The sequence below is a fragment of the Denticeps clupeoides genome, chromosome 12 (assembly GCF_900700375.1).
Source record: "Denticeps clupeoides chromosome 12, fDenClu1.1, whole genome shotgun sequence".
Taxonomy (NCBI): Eukaryota; Metazoa; Chordata; class Actinopteri; order Clupeiformes; family Denticipitidae; genus Denticeps; species Denticeps clupeoides.
Window position 1 is genome coordinate 2,266,120 of NC_041718.1, and position 18,269 is coordinate 2,284,388.

The window sequence follows — 18,269 nt, forward strand, 5'->3', positions numbered from 1 at the left end:
GCTTTTCTGCTTTTTGTTATATCAGTTTACATATTCTTCAGAAAGTTATGTACAGTGATCAGATGAATTACAAAGTCCCTCTTTGCCATGAAAATGAACTTTATCCCCCCCACAAAAAAAAAAAACATTACCACGGCATTTCAGCCCTGCCACAAAAGGGCCTGCTGAGATCATTTCAGTGATTCTTTCATGAACACAAGTGAGGGTGCTGAGGAGCACAAGGCTGTCATGCTAACTGAGTTAGAATAGCAGACTTAAAGTGAAGTGATTGTCACATGTGATACACAGCAGCACAGCACACGATGCACACAGTGAAATTTGTCCTCTGCATTTAACCCATCACCCTGAGTGAGCAGTGGGCAGCCATGACAAGCGCCCGGGGAGCAGTGTGTGGGGACGGTGCTTTGCTCAGTGGCACCTCAGTGGCACCTTGGCGGATCAGGAATCGAACCGACAACCTTCTGATTACAGGACCGTTTCCTTAACCGCTAGGCCACCACTGCCCCCACTGGTTGTTATAAAAGGAGGGTGAAATCAACCATTTAAAAAATTATCAAAAACTTGAAGGGGAGAGGTTCAAGGGCTGCAAAGAAGCCACTTCTGCCCAAGAAAAACATAGAGGACAGACTTATATTCAGTCTGAATTTGGCCCAGAAGTCGATTGACATGAATGTCAAGGCAAATTGCAGAGGTCTTGAAAATAAAAGGGCCAACGCTTCAAATATTGACTGTGATGTCATTTACAATAAAAGCTGAAACTTATAAAATGCTTGTAATTCTGTGAATTTGTGAAAACCTTTGTGTCATTCTCAAAACCTTTGGCCGTGACTGTAGGCAATCTACTGCCCCAAGCACAGAATGAAAGTATAATTATGCTAGTCACCTCATAATGACAATATTGCGCACCATTATTAGCACACTTGATTTATCACAAGATTAGACCACAGCTGCTAAGGAAAGAACTGAAGAGCTCAGTCACAACCAGAGGATGGGACGGTAGCTATGGCAACATTATGCAGCAGGCTGCTGCTTCTTTCTCAGAGGCAGTCCATATATAAATAAGGGAGAGAAATTGAGAAAGAGAGCAGCAGAATTTATGGCCAAACCTGTGCTTATACAACCAAATAGCACAGGAAATCATAGTTAGAAAGTTACAAAGAGCAATAGAGAAAAACACTTTTCTGGTCTCTTGTCATTTTGGCACAAGGTCATCGGGAACTCACATTCTCATGGCCACCAGAGCTTTCAGTAGGGATTATGCCCCTCCAAACACTCAAAAGTCATTACACATAATCAACCTTGACTGCTTCACTCAAAACCCACTGGGGAACATGCAGGGGCACAGAGCTATAGAGTGGAAGAGAAAATCAGAATTAGGGCTGAGAACAGAAAAAGACTGTTGAGTATGCAATGATGTGCAGAGAAGAATGTTGTGTAATCTTGGTTAACTATTAAAAAAATATTGTAGTGTTATTCTGTAGAGCATAATAGTTGCTATGCAGCATTCAGGAGTCCAGTTCTGTCTGACAACACCTTGATCGTATACAATGGGAAAAGGTATGCTGGTGGCTGCTGTTAATTTAGTTAAATATAAAGTAATGTGGATGATTAATGTTATGCAATTAAGTGTGTGTCTGTTTATGCTACATTTTATGTCATCTAGTTACACTGCAAAACAGGCATTTAGTAGAAGAGCTTCTGAGTCATGAATGTTGCAATTTTGTATCAATCAGTACAGCAAGACCAATAAAAGTATTAAATTAAAAAAAGTTAAGTATCAGCAAGATCTTAACAAGAGGGGTGAGGGAATTTGGGGGGATACTAGCCCCTATTCGTCCAGTATTATTCCACTGGTTTGCTAGTGGTGTTCGGAATGTTTGCAGCGTCACTAAGTAGTGAAGTGGTAAATGACTTGGGGAAAAGTCTGACAGCTGGGTTGAGTAGGTTGGTGGAAAAGTGAGTAGAGCAGAATCGGGGTTCTCAAGCACAAGGTGAGTCAGAGTGACGTTCTGAGTGAATGGCTGTGTGAACTCACTGACTGAGCTTCGGCTGGCTGGTAGTAATGAGCATTTATAAATGGAAGCACCTACGTCTCTGTAACTTTGGTGCTGCACTGAACCGGGACAGAGTTGGGCTGGCGATGACAGTCTGTGATAAGGTATGGATCCAGAATCAAGCTATCTGGCACCCAGGAATGGTCTTCAGAGCCATAGCCCATCTAGTACTGGACACCACGACCTGCCAGCAAGTGTCCAGAATGCATTCTAGGAGGAGGGGGCAAAGTGGCCATGTCCTTCAGAGCGCAGACAAAGTGAAAGTGGTACACTGCAGCAAAGCACATGGTAACACAACGAAATGTTTCCTCTGTATTTAACCATCACCCTTGGTGAGCAGTGGGGAGCCATGACAGGCACCTCTAGAGCAGTGTGTGGGGACAGTGCTTTGCTCGGTGGCACCTCAGTGGCAAGATTCGAACCGGCAACCTTCTGAATACTCAAATAACAACTTAGTGAGAATGTATAAAATTAGGCAGTATACGCCTTAAGTCAATAGCCAGTCAAGACCAATAACTATTGGCTAGACAAGAAATGTTTTAGAAAAAAAAGAGGAAGAAGATAAGCAAAAGTGGCATGTCTAGAGAAAAGATGTAAGGCAAAGAGGAGGGTTAGAAGTTCAAGGGAAGATCAAGCAGTAGTATGGTGATAGATGCCAAGATTTATCTATAAGATGAGAAGAGAAAATTGGAGCGAGTTGAAGGTGGAGAAGATGCAGAAGGAATTAGGGAAAATGAATTGACACACGTGCCAGCAGCTACAGTTCTGTTTCATATTGGCCTGCAAAATGTTTAAAACAACCTACCAGTAGAGTTCAACAACCGTGAACTCAGTAGAGTTCAACAATTTGTGATTTAATTTCTAAAAGCATTGTTAGTTTATGCCGTTTTTCACACCAGCTTAAAATGTTTGAACAGTATTGTCTATATCAGGACAGGACATTGGCCTGGATTAATGCCTGTGCCATGCACCAAAGTATCTCGAAGAAAAATGTGCCAATATGGAATCAGGATCTGTTCGGATCCAGAAGAAATAAAGGGACACGACAGAAGACTTCAGGATGATTAGAGAACATTTTTTACAAAGGTACTCGGGGTTTCTTGTCTATAGGTATTGCCACAGGGTAGAAACATGCAAAGTGGATACATGGACCGTCCAAGCAGAGCAAGAAAAGAGAATTGGATGCCTTGGAAGATGGATGTTTAGGAATTACTTGCAGTGACAGGACAAGAAATGAACAGCTGTTCAGCTTGAGAGGACAAGATTAATGGAGGACAGAAAGGAAAGAAGAACAGCTGCTACAAGTAATGATAGAAGATAACCTAGAACGGACATAAAATTGAATACTGGATAGACCAGAATCAAAAAAAAAAAAGCTAATTGTAGATGTATTTGACGTGTACATTTTCCCACTAGCAATAGCAGTAAAATGACTTAATCATTGCCATTGCAATATGAGTCATTTCATGCTGGTTCCATATCCCCTGGACATCAGCGTGTGAAGAACTGCTCGACCAAAGCAACAGTTTGACCTCGACTGCTTTATTGACATGGGTTTGAAACCAGGCCAGTCAAATAACTCACATGACATGAGAGTGTGCCCACCAATAATGCATGGCTGTGATATGTGGAAGGGTACGCCATGCACACATTTTAAGAGAGAAGATTTTTTTGCACACGCTGAAACAAACTATAGCTGAACTTCAAAATGGCTGTGTAACGTTGCAAGATTATGCAACCCTAGTAAAGTACCAGTAATTTCCCAATTACAGCAAATAGCTGCTTACAAACTGCCTGTAGCGCCGTCTCCTCCACATTTCCACACTGTTTGCATGCTCCACCAGGGGCTTGGTGACAGCGTTGGTGCTGCCTGCTGTTGTTGCTTTTGTCAGGCATGCTCTGTAAGAGCCTCCTAGCCCAGCTCCTCTTCTGAAAGGAACAGGGTTTCCATGGTGACAGGAGGAGGCCATGTCTCTAGCATTTTCTACACACAGTGATGGTCTGACGAGGAGAGGTAAGGAGTTCCTCTCGAGATTTACATTTTAATGATAACAGTGCATTAAATGTTATTTACGTCTTTATAGCACCTCAAAAATCATTTAATTTTTTTTTCATTTCATGGCAAAGAATATCAATCATGATTCATAAGCCAAATTACAGGAAAGCAAATGTGGAAATAGAGGCTTTTTTTCTGTTTCATGAAAAAAATGACAAAATTGGATCAGAAGCTACAAAAGTCAGGAAAAATAAGTACTTGAATACAAAAGGATCAGGAGAGCAACTAAGTAGCTTAATTAACAAGGAGATATACACACAAATGTGTTTATTTCACACTATTTTACACTTTTCACCTCTACCCAAACCCACAGACCCAGTGATCCTGAGTGTGGATAAGCACACCCTTGTTGAGTTGTTTCCTGCAGTCCTGTTCCATTATTCATGCATTTGAGATTAAGCAGGAGATTCCTGTCTCACACAGATCTATATTTAAACCCCGGCCCGCTCTGACAGGGCTATTTATAGACTTAATCAAAGCATCTCTCTCTTTCTCTCTCTCTCCTCATCACTCAGGCTCGATCTTTCAGCATAACTGCAGGCTCAGCATTTATGCTTGTTGGCATCCAATCAGAGGCAGGTATGGGTGACTGCCTGTAGTTCTGCACTAAAAATCATGCAGGGATCTGACACTGAGATCCCATTGGCACTTTGCATTAATTCTCGAGCTGTTTGTGTGGATGAATGTGTAAATGAATGTGCTGCAGATCAACCAGAATAATATACCTCCATGGATAGTCTGGCTGACACTGTGATCTCCGATCTCTGATCGTCAAGAGATTGCAGCGCATACCCGGCATCAACCAAATACTAAAATATTCAAATGCTGCCCACCTCAATGCATTATGGAATAATTCCTTAGACGCATATTGTGGAATTTGCTTTTAATAATAGGTTTTGTTGCCCACCTATGGACAATATTCATGCATAAGCATGGGTATCCGCCAGGCCAGGGGTGTCAAACTTGCGATAGATCTATTTATATAGATCACTTTATATAAATCTATTATTATGACCCGCCAATATGAAGTGCTGATAACACACAAACTACATAATAATAGATCTATTTAAAGTGATCTCGCGGGATGTGGCCCAGGGACTGCGAGGTTGACACATGTGCACTAGGCCATCACCCAGATGACCTACAAAGTCACATGTCCAAATCACCATTAACTACTACTGTGTCCCCGAGCAAGACACACAACCCTATATTTCTACAGGGGGACAATTACTGCAATTAGTGACTGGAATTAACTGTAAGATTGGAAGATAAGAGTTGCTGCTAAATGTAGAATTGCGCCATGATGTGGTAGTAGCCTAGTGGGTAACCTTGAGTGTCTCCAGGGGGTCTGTCCCGGTAACTACTGATTGTCGCTCTGGATAAGGGCGTCTGGTAAGTGCCGTAAATGTAAATGTGCCAGAAATGTTCTTAAATATATTAGTGGGGGGTCTTTGAGGGTAATATTTCCAAAATGTCATTCTAAACAAAGTTTAAACATGCAGGAGCCCAATGGAATGACAGCTATTGCCACCTAAACTACCAATAATCAGGTGTCACAAAGCTCTGTTTCCCTCTATTCCCAATGGACCCAGCTGGACCGGGAAATTATGTCTGACATAACCAGTACTGTAGTTTATTTTCTAGTTTCTAGTATCAATGGTAAATAGTTAATCAGATTCATGGTTGTGTTATCCTCGTCACTGCATTTAAAATATCTACTCTGATACTTTCCTAGGTTATAACCAATCCAGTTAGCTAAAGCACCACTTGTTAAACAAAGTTTGAGAAATACTGGGTGAAGGACTTACATCTAGAGCCCTAGATGTAACTGTGTGTTTGACAGTGTGAAAGCATGAATGTAGGGAAGCCAGTCTGAAAAGGGTCACAGACCAAGACAGACACACATGCACAAGCTGTCACTTTATTGCCATCGCCTTGCTGATCAGCCCACACAAACCCACAGACAAGCAGATCGAATAATAGCACGCTGTCAGAGAAGGGAACAGACCGACGCCCGAGTGGTGACAGGCGGACAGACGCAGCCTGGAGCTGGACCGTGCACAGGCACGTGGGGACACACCGAGTCTGATCTTTAAACAGGGCACACAGGAGCGTACACAAACAGATCTATCGCAGCCGAACACGCACGGCCGCGGCAAGATGCACTGAAGCCTACATACCCCCCTCTACACCGGTGACATACATGCACGCACTGATCTTTAACATGCAACCACACTAACACACATCCAAACACACAGCCTGTCTAATCTTCAGGAAGACAGCTGTGTGCCCGAGTCACTGTTGCTATGGTGACGGCAATGACGATGGCAGGCTTTTTAGCATTGCTTAGATGGCATGGCAAGGGGTGCAGCATGAGTGTCTGTTCGTGTGTGAAGAAGAATTCTATCAGCATTTTAATAAAAAACCTAATGGACAATATGGCTGGTTCCCAAGAAAAAACAGTGGTAATCCAGAACATTAAAACCACTCCATTCATAACACTGATTACAATGGCACCTATCAAATGTTGGATATTTATATATATATATGGGAACAACTGAATGGATAAGCTTTTCATTACATGACTGAAAAAAGAAAACCATAAAGAAAAGGCCACAGGAATACAGATTTACAGTCTCATCCTCAGCAGCCATTCTCCTTTCATGCAACATTAGGCAATACTATTAAAATACTATTAAAAAATATTTTTCTGTGACCGTGTGAACTAGTTTCTGATTTGTGTTTCATGTCTGGGGAATATGTTGTGTTTTTTCAATTTAAAGGTAGAGCATGCAGACATACATGCTGAGATATGTGTCTGTACTCTTCTGTTCTGTACTCTTCTGATATGAACATTTGTTGGAGGCTACCCCACATTTAAAAAATTTTGAACACGGTTTTAAGCAAAAATGTTCACTTGAACCCCTTATGAATGTAATTCAGTTTTTTGGTTGAATACCTATGTAAATATGGGTTAGACTCCGTATTTGAGTTGAGGGAGGATGAGGAGGGATGTCATCTGCCCAAAATAAAAAGTCATAATCATCCGCTTCTAAAACAAACATCCCCCGTTCCATCCCTTGTGCTATTTTATCAATTAGTAAAATACCATGAGCAAGATCCGTCCAGGGGGCACCATAAATGGAGGAGGTAAAAACATTTCACTATTCTTAAAACTAGTTGCCATGTGTCTCACTATGAAAAAAAAAACAAACCACCACGAATTTACCTGCTAAGCATAGCCTATTTAGCGGCAGTAGTAATAATAATGATACGTAATGGCACTCCGCCCTCCAAGCCGCTCCCCTCCTCTGTCTACAGGACCCTCAAGTGTCATGTTTTTGAGCGTGACAGTCACTTTTTTTAGTCTTCTGTTACACACTCCCGCCACACATTGTAACTCGCACGCTGAGAGCGCCCTGTTTAAATTTGTAGGCAGTATTTCTCAGACCGCGGGACTGTAGCACCTCACTAAGTAACAAGCGTTGGGTCCTAGAGCTGGTCAATTACCAGCCAATCAAAAAAAGGCCTACACGATAACCAATCAGAAAATAGCAATATTGTATCTTGGTCAAACACAACACAAACACCAATCTTTCAAAAATTTCATTGACCCTATCCATAGGACCACAGTCCGAGGTCATTCTTTTTATAAACCTACCATTATGCTACCATAGGTGTAATCTTGTGCTGTCATTGCCCACATTGTTTGGAAGCAAGCTTGTGATAATGTTACAATTGCAGGCAGGTTGATATATGAGAATATATCAATTATGTTTTTTGGTTAAACAACAATCTAAAGGATACATGGTTGGCCTCCCACCATGGACACTGTCATTAGCACAAAATGTCGGATGAAATAAAAATTCAACATCCCCTTGATTTGTTCTTACAGCTCGAATACTGGTTACACTACATGTACAACTTGCTGTTATCACATATATTACTTATTTTCCTTCAAGTGACAGCCTAAAATGTTTCAGATCATCAAAATAAGTCAAAAACAACACAAATAAATACCAAATGTGTGTTTTAAGTGAAAGGGCTTTTTATTAAGGGAGAAAAAAATCTAATCCTACATTGCCCTGTGTGACAAAGTGTTTGCCCCCCTGTTAAAACGTAACTTAATAGTGGTTCATCGCATCCGAGTTCAATATCTGTAGCCACACCAAAAAATCACTAAAATAAGAGCTGCCTGACACAGTGATGCAGAGCAAAAGATCCTCAAAAGCTAGACATCATGCCGAGATCCAAAGAAATTCAGGAACAATTCCAAAAAAAATGTAATTGAGATCAATCAGTCTGGAAAAGGTTATAAAGCCATTTCTAAAGCTTTGGGACTCCAGCGAACCACAGTGTGTGCCATTATCCACAAGTGGTGAACACATGGAACAGTGGTGAACATTCCCAACAAAAATTACCCCAGGAGTGCAAGAGTCACAAAGGACCCCGCATACACAACCAAAGAACTTCAGGCCTCACTTGCCTCAGTTAAGTTCAGTGTTCATGACACCACCACAAGGAAGGGACTGGACAAAAATGGCAGAGTCAAAACTACTGCTGAGCAAAAAGAACATTAAGACTCATCTCAATTTTGCCAGAAAACATCTTGATGATCCCCAAAGCTTTTGGGAAAACGTGAGGACTGACGAGGCAAAAACCTGGTGTAAAAGTAACACAGCATTTCAGAAAAAGAACATCTTACCAACAGTAAACTATGGTGGTGGTAGTGTGATGTTCTGTTGTTTTGAGGCTTCAGGACCTGGAAGATGTTCTGTGATAAGTATGAAATGATTAAAAGATAAGAACTTAATAAGATTCTACGTAGGAAGAAGGAAGGTGTGTGTATTTATAGAGGTGTTCCTCTCATTTTAGTTCAGGACTTGAGGCAGAGTGCCTAGCACAAACAGGTGAGAAGAGAAGAGAAGAGATATTGTGATATATAATTGTGATGCTGTCTTCCTTTTTGGAAAATTCAAAATGATTGATAAAGAATGGATAAATTTGGAACTGTTGCAGCAACTGTATTAAATTCTGTGCACATGCCTGTTATTTCAGCATCGGCACAGAGACTATTGCCCTGGAAACGGATGTATTTCTCCATGGCAACTGCTGCTCTGCCTCAGTCTATGGAGGTGAATTGGAATGTGATGATTAATAACAGTGAACTTTCAACCACAATACACACAGGACAACGGCTCTTTAAACTCACATACGTCATCTCTAGAAACAAGAATGATAAATGTCAATACAGAATGTGAACCCCTTAACTGATCTAGGACCTGCCAGCGGTCTAGACACCCATTTCATGTCTACAGATACGGAGAGCAGGCTTGAAACCTCTTAACTGTGCAACTTTTGTCTTTTTTTACATATTGTCACAACGTATAGGGTTCTACTTTGGGGAAGGGAAACTCAACATTCACACAGGGATGGAACGGGGGGATGTTTGTTTTACAAGCAGATGATTTGGACTTTTTATTTTCGGGCAGATGACATCCCTCCTCATCCTCCCTCAGCTCAAATACTGAGTTTAACCCACATTTACATAGGTATTCAACCAAAAAACTGAATTACATTCCCCAACTGCAAATATACCACCTGAAATGCAAAACAAAACCCTTAACCACAGCCCCTGAATTTCCCACTTAGAAATTGACTGTGACCGCAATAAACAAAACCCAGACGGTATAAAATATAATAACAAAATAAATACAAGCAGCTAAGCACGATCTGCGTCTCCCTTCGCTCTTTCAGTTCTCTGTGCAATCCCGGAACACTGTGATAGGACCTCTTATATGGCGAGGGGCGTGGCCTGTAGTCGGTGTTCCGGGTGTCCTCGGCAGGTCTTCATGCTCTTCAGACATATGCTATTTTGAAAGATATCATAACATGGACAAGGGAACAACTCAATAGGACATGTAGTTAAGTTAGACCTGCAGTGATTCCCTTAGCAAAAAAAATCATCCAGCACGAAATTTAAAGAGACGGCCTGATTCTTTAATAGTGTATCTGTGGTGAAAATCTAACTACCAGAACTAAGTGTTACTAAATTATTCGGGATACTATTTAGTTTTCCGTGTCATGTGATCAGGTGTCCTGTTCCTTGGAGTCTTTTTATGCTGACTGAATGTTGTTAGGAAGCCAACTGACAGCATAGGTGTGGTTTCAGATCTGTAATTTCCTGATTGTTCATCTGTGTTCGTGTGTAAAAATGTATGCCTGCTGGGTCATGACCTCATCTGATCGTTGGACATTTTTTCCCCCGTCTCTGCTTTGTGTTTTTTTTTACCTGCCCTGTCTCGCCACCATCACAATATTAGTAAAATTAGATCACTCCATCTGTCCAAACATTAAGGCTTTTCCCCCCTGCTCATTACATCTAACGTTGAGTCAAACTGGCGACTTACAATCAGTAGTTACAGGGACAGTCCCCCCCTGGAGACACTCAGGGTTAAGTGTCTTGTTCAGGGACCCAACAGAAGTAAGTGGGGCTTGAACCTGGGTCTTCTGGTTCATAGGCGAGTGTGTTGCCACCTCGGCTCCTACCACCTTGGACAGCTAGGAGAAGCTGTCAATAGTGATGATTCCTGGGGTATTAAAGACTTACTATAGCAGTTCGTAACATTATACACTAACCTCTACTTGGCATAGATATGTTTAAATGGTTACGCACATTGGCTCATGAAATAAAAGTGGTTTGGAGGTCACATTGTGCTCTCATTATGATGCCAGATAAAGGAAGCATGAAACATGGATGTTCACTGTGATGTTCGTCTCAGCAGGCGCCAACTAAAGCAGATTTCACTGGTTGCATCGTTTAGGTTCATCCCCCTCCACAGCACTATTAAAATCAATTACACAGACGGCACGGCTCGTCGCGTGCATTTTTATACAGAGCATGATGATGAATAACCTCAAGCTGAACTCATTTAGTTCTCAGCTGTAACCAAACACAACAAATGGTTCACTTCTTTCCCTGGGACACATGAAGCTGAATCTTGTAGCTGCTGCCTCACCCCCGCTTCAGCAACACAGTATAACCATCATGTGGAGCGAAAGGATTTTAACATAAAGATTCAATTATCTACCAAACCCAACATTACAGTTCAAGACCATTAAATGCCCTTGATGGGGAGGGGGACCCTTAACTAGATGACATTTTTGTTTTTGGGGTATATGTATATGTTAGTTGGGATAATATAACAGTGTTTTCACAAAAAATAGCTGCTTTACTGTCCACATGGAATACACACACACACACACACACACACACACACACACACACAGGGCCCCCTAAAACACTGTACGGATGCCAGGCTGGATCAGATAAAAGATTTCCCACTTTTTTCCCACAGAAAACCATTGTCGTGTGGGATGGAACGGGGGGATGTTTGTTTTACAAGCAGATGATTTGGACTTTTTATTTTCGGGCAGATGACATCCCTCCACATCCTCCCTCAGCTCAAATACTGAGTTTAACCCACATTTACATAGGTATTCAACCAAAAAACTGAATTACATTCCCCAACTGCAAATATACCACCTGAAATGCAAAACAAAACCCTTAACCACAGCCCCTGAATTTCCCACTTAGAAATTGACTGTGACCGCAATAAACAAAACCCAGACGGTATAAAATATAATAACAAAATAAATACAAGCAGCTAAGCACGATCTGCGTCTCCCTTCGCTCTTTCAGTTCTCTGTGCAATCCCGGAACACTGTGATAGGACCTCTTATATGGCGAGGGGCGTGGCCTGTAGTCGGTGTTCCGGGTGTCCTCGGCAGGTCTTCATGCTCTTCAGACATATGCTATTTTGAAAGATATCATAACATGGACAAGGGAACAACTCAATAGGACATGTAGTTAAGTTAGACCTGCAGTGATTCCCTTAGCAAAAAAAATCATCCAGCACGAAATTTAAAGAGACGGCCTGATTCTTTAATAGTGTATCTGTGGTGAAAATCTAACATTATACACTAACCTCTACTTGGCATAGATATGTTTAAATGGTTACGCACATTGGCTCATGAAATAAAAGTGGTTTGGAGGTCACATTGTGCTCTCATTATGATGCCAGATAAAGGAAGCATGAAACATGGATGTTCACTGTGATGTTCGTCTCAGCAGGCGCCAACTAAAGCAGATTTCACTGGTTGCATCGTTTAGGTTCATCCCCCTCCACAGCACTATTAAAATCAATTACACAGACGGCACGGCTCGTCGCGTGCATTTTTATACAGAGCATGATGATGAATAACCTCAAGCTGAACTCATTTAGTTCTCAGCTGTAACCAAACACAACAAATGGTTCACTTCTTTCCCTGGGACACATGAAGCTGAATCTTGTAGCTGCTGCCTCACCCCCGCTTCAGCAACACAGTATAACCATCATGTGGAGCGAAAGGATTTTAACATAAAGATTCAATTATCTACCAAACCCAACATTACAGTTCAAGACCATTAAATGCCCTTGATGGGGAGGGGGACCCTTAACTAGATGACATTTTTGTTTTTGGGGTATATGTATATGTTAGTTGGGATAATATAACAGTGTTTTCACAAAAAATAGCTGCTTTACTGTCCACATGGAATACACACACACACACACACACACACACACACACACACACACACACAGGGCCCCCTAAAACACTGTACGGATGCCAGGCTGGATCAGATAAAAGATTTCCCACTTTTTTCCCACAGAAAACCATTGTCGTGTGGACAGGGCCTAAGAGTGACACCTGAGAGCCCGTTAAGTCCAAACATCACAAACTAGGCCTGACCCACCCTAAGAGGTCCATGCGTACATTTTCAACTACTGCCACAATACTGAAATACAATGCAGACATCAGTAATACAGTTTATAAAAGTTTATGGGGAGTTCTCCGTTAACAAAACAGCAAATTAACAACATTTTTCTAAAACTTAAGAGTAAACTACATTAAGCAAATAGATCAGAATTTTATCCAAGTGACTCACAGATGTGAGTAGTAACATGTCCCGATCCTAGACAGCCTTATGTATATGCTGGCAAGTGACATTCCAGTAACCAGTCATGGTCTAAGAACTGTTGGGGAACATGAACCCGTTCTAGCTGTGCGTTATCTATCTAGATAACGCACAATGCTGACATGAGAAAAGAGGAAAATGCATGGCTATATAGTGGCACATGAAGGTGCGTTGATGCATTTATTCTTCTTAAGGGCATACAGGTAATCTCCAAAGGGGTATGGTGACCCCACATTAACAACCCAATTTAGTCCCAGGTGACACCTTTATGACTGCTGCTTATAAAATAATAACTGGTGCGTGCTTTTTAAAGCAGCTGCGACCTTGATCTTAACTGCTTGAATATAAAACGGGGAATGACCCGCTACAGACTTGACCCGGTGGCATAGGGGTCATTTTCATGCAAGTGATTTGTTTTAAAGGAAAAGAGTGGAGCAAACAGTAATTTGCAGTGATGTGTTTGCGGTCAGCCGTAATCGCATTGCGCGGTGAGGCCGCCCGGAGAAATGTGTTTTGCGGGCAGGAGCAGGGCGAGCTCCCATCAGACCGAGGGCGGGGAAGCAGGGAGCAGCGGCGGTGGCAGCAGCAGCGGCGGTGGCAGCAGCAGCGGCGGCCACGAGACACGCGTCTCGTTGGAAGATAATTAATGTGACATTTCCCTGACATTTAGCAGCAGGGTGCAGTAGACCAGCCTTCAGAAGAAAGAGGAAGGAGATGGGAAGGCCAGAATGAATAGAGAAGAAAAGCATATGAGTAATCAGCTGTCGTTTCCAAAAAAATTATTCAGAGGAAGACTGGTGGACACACGTCACAAATGGAAACCAATTCTACACAAACTCATTCTGAGAAGCACACACTCACAGAAACGCCACCACGCCTTTCAACCCACCAAGGTAAGTGATCAGTTGGCACTCCTTTAAAGGGAAGCGAATCGCCTGTGTTGCCAGGTAACTGCTTTCCGGTGGCTGGCAACCCAACCCCCCTCCTGCCTTCATGTTGGTGCTCGCATGCAAAATTTGCCTTTTTATTTCGAATGAATGTCTTGGTTTTGTGAGAACATTTTAGCAGCTTGACCCATGTCCTGTCACGGCAACTGTTCCATTAAAAGCACACATCCCATCTTGTGGTTATGATTCAATTAGGCTTCAAAGAAGGAAGTCAGATGCGAGTAATGTGAGCCTCAAACACAATCACAACCGACCACGAAGCACTCGAGAAACGGCCGCCCTGATCAGTCGGTTCAGCCTGCTCTAATATTTTCAGCATTCATTGGCTGATCTATATACATTTAAATACACACATGCATCTAAAGTAATCCATATCATTACTGTGCTGAGCTGCGCTTCAGAATAATCACGGCCTGTACTTTCTAGGAAACATTCCAACCAAGAAGCATTCTGTGCAAAGATCAGATCCACTTACACATATTCATCTAGCTGCTGCAGACACCAGGTCAATCTGCATTTGGTAATTACAGGGACAGAAGCCCTGGAGCATCATACGGTAAAGTGGCTCATCCATGGACCAGGGCTCTTTTCTCAATACTCTGAACCATTTTAGATTCCATGGGGATACGGGAATAAACACTAATAACAACAACAACACAATTTTAAGATGGACTGATATAGTGCAAAAATAGTGATATAACTATACACACACACACACACACACACACACACACACATATATATATAGCATAGTTATATCACTATATCGATAGATAGATGAAATGTGGAGGTGCTCTATGATATCTGGGGCTAAAAACTAAAAGCATAGTAAATTTCTATTATTTGTCGTGTTCCTCATTCCTGGATCAATTTAGCAGTGTAATACCTTTGGGATTAAACAGTGTATGTGGTCTGAAATTAATTTTAGGTAGGTGTCAAAAGGTACGATCCACATGCGTAGTGGGCACGAGGGTCCTCTCTTACAATGATACTTGGACCATGGCACTGGAATGGTACCTTTGACCAAGGCACAACCCCTTTGCATGACTTTCTGTTTTGGAGATTCCAAGACCATCACAACTCGGTCCTCCAACACATGGGCTAGTGAATTGCTGTTCACTTGCTACTTGCTATGTACCACTGCAGGACATTGCTCGGGTAACTCAAGCAAACCCAGCAATGAAACTAGAAACTGTTCCTCTGGTCTCCAACACGTGACCACGTGGCTTCAGACTGCTCTACTGTTACCTTTGCTGCTACGGAGGAACCAGGCTTCTCTAGAAGGTCCCAGAGTTTCTTGCGTTTCTCAGCACAGCATGTGTTGTCAAACTCCTCCCCCTCACGGTCCTTCAGATTGTCCGCCTCTCGCTTGAGCTCCTCGTTCATTTGTTCCTTTTTTTGGTGATATCGCGCCTGGCAGCAGGACTCCAGGTAGATCTCGTCCACGCCCCAGTAGTCAAGCTCCTGGCTGAAGGACAGGGCGCACATCTCCTCCATCATGTGCAGCTTCCCAGTGCGGTAGAAGTTCAGGATGGAGGTGAAGGCACCCGGGTGCCTGTCAAAGAAGTACTCGTTGTCATCCAGGCTGTAGTCGTCGCATATCTCCATGAGCGAGTCGTGGTTTTTGCAGTCCCTCAGCTTCCCCAGGCGCGTGCGGGGCAGCCGGTCCAGGGTCCTCCACATGACCTCGTGCGGGAGGCCACCGACGTTCAGCTTCACGCGCCGGTAGCCGGACATGCTGCGGGCGACGTCCATCGTGGACCCCGAGCTCGGCTTGGTCACCCCCAACGAGGACCTCTCCATGTCAGACGCGTCTATGCCGATGCACGGTATCGAGTACGTCCCTCAGCGCTTCATTACATCCATTTCTGATTCTGTTAGGGGGGGACGAGGGAGACATGTCAGAGTCACGTCAACAAATCGCACCGCCTTCTCGAACACGGTGTATATAACCTGGGTGCGGCCTTTTTATGGGGTGACCGGGTGGCTGTCCGGTGCTGAAGCTGCACAGCATGCACTCTCCTTATTATCATTAGTATTATTCTTCTTCTTTTAATCCATCGCTGTTTCCGTATGATTTTGTGAATACGGACAGGAAATTCACTGCCTCAACCAATCAAAACGAGACCCGACTGTGGCACGCTTATAACGCTCATATGACATAAATATAAATGAACAGCGTCTATGTACATACACATGACTTTCATCATTTCTGCAAAATCTGTTCATTGGACGCCTAATTAATAAAAGTCTAATGCTGAATAAATTTCAAACGGATGAAAATGTAAATGATTCTGTTTACCGTGGAGGTATCGTTCTCAGGCATTTTCATTCCGCGTCGTTTCGTGCATCGCAGCGGTAATGGTGGTTTTAAAACGCGGTACCTCTCGGCGGGTTCTCCGCCGCCGCCGTCGCCGCCGCCCGCAGCCGCCGCGCTGCTCCCCATCCCGCGGAAACGCGCCCCGCTTCCCCGCTTCCGAGGATCAACAAGTCGCCTCTAATCCGACGCCGGCCCGCTGGGCGTCTGCAGATGGCCGAGCTCCCCCCCCCCGACCCGACGTCCGCGCCGTTTAACTCCTCCTGAGCAGCGACGGGCTCTTCGAGGCCACAGCATCCGTCACCAGCCAAAAAAATGGCGCCGGTACCGAGCACTGCTCTGCAGCTCCGGGTCTCAAGCAGTCCCAGACTCAGCGTGTCAGAGTATTTATGGACTTTTACTACACAAGTTTGCACCCAACACCAAAATGCATGAAAGCGTCATATGCTGTGATCGCCGATTATTAGTTTGCAAATGCAGTGCAGGTCAAAAAAAGTTTGGACACACATTCTCATTCAATGTGATCTTTTACATTGGTAGATTCTCACTGAAGGCATCAAAACTATGAATGAATGGAGTTATGTACTTAACAAAAAGTCACCGGACCTGAACCCAATCCAGATGGTTTGGGGTGAGCTGGACCAACAAGTGCTAAACACCTCTGGTGTTGAACTCCTTCAAGACTGATGGAAAAGCATTTCAGATGATGACCTCTTGAAGCTCATCGAGAGAATGCCAAGAGTGTGCAAAGCAGTAATCAGAGCAAAGAAACTAGAATATAAAACATGTTTTCAATTATTTCACCTTTTTTTGTTAAGTACAGAACTCCACATGTGTTTATTCATAGTTTTGATGGCTTCAGTGAGAATCTACCAACGTATGTAAAGTGTAGTGATTGTCACTTCTGAAACACAGCAACACAGCACACGGTGCACAGTGAAATTTGTCCTGTGTATTCAACCATCACCCTTGATGAGCTGTGGGCAGCCATGACAGGGGAGCAGTGTGTGGGGACGGTGCTTTGCTCAGTGGTACCTTGGCAGATTCGAACCGGCAACCTTCTGATTACGGGGCAGCTTCCTTAACCGCTAGACCACCACTGCCCACTTTATGACAATAAAGAAAACACATTGAATGAGAAGGTGTGTCCAAATTTTTGGCCTGTACTATATGTATTTTTTCATGTTTTGGCTCGTTTTTTTAAACCAAGTTATATTTAAAATAACATAACCAGTTGCACTACAACCATTTACACTGTTAATCTGGACTCCTCTTTTTGCTCCTGCTCAGTGTCTACACTCGTCTTCACTATCCTCACAGCAGGGGTGACCCTTGTTAAAGTCTTTTTCATGTAGACACAAGTTTATAGCTGGATTAATAATTGCCCCCTAACTGGGTTTTTGCTCTGTCTGAGGGTTGCTGGCTCTTCCTGAGTTTTATGTTGCACATTATTGCTCAGGAGGATGCAATTTTGTCTCTTCTATGCACTGCAATGTATATACCTAGATAACAAGAAACCTCTTTGATTTTGTAATAGCTAAAATTCGAATTCATGAACTCATTTTAGTTACTTTTTCAAACTGAAATGTCATTGATTTTAGCATTTTTAAAAATAATTATCATTTGGTTGAATTCCCTTGGCCAGACACTTTTGGCAGCTGTCAAGCTTCGGGCATAATGCTGGGTGCATTGTTGACCACTCATCTGGGCAGGATATACAGAAATCATTTAAATGTGTTTGTTTCCTGGCACATGCCTGGCCTTGAAGTCCACAGTCCACAGATTGTGAGTAGGGTTGAAATCTAGGCTTTGGAAAGGTCCTTCCGAAAGTTGTCTGAATGAGACCCGACCTTTTGTTTTTAATCTCCCCTCGCTG

At 43.0% G+C, this 18,269-nt stretch overlaps 1 protein-coding gene across 1 annotated transcript in view; it reads right to left on the bottom strand.

Annotated features, from left to right (window-relative positions):
- The window catches only part of kcnb1 (potassium voltage-gated channel, Shab-related subfamily, member 1), a 25,528-nt gene extending 8,854 nt beyond the window's left edge, over positions 1-16,674 (bottom strand). The window contains exons 1-2 of the mRNA XM_028997401.1: positions 16,379-16,674; positions 15,325-15,950 (exon numbers count right to left, since the gene is read on the bottom strand). Coding sequence (XP_028853234.1) covers positions 15,325-15,879 — 555 coding nt within the window. The 5' untranslated portion in view covers positions 15,880-15,950; positions 16,379-16,674. The remainder of the gene's footprint in view (positions 1-15,324; positions 15,951-16,378) is intronic.
- Positions 16,675-18,269: the final 1,595 nt, after the last annotated feature.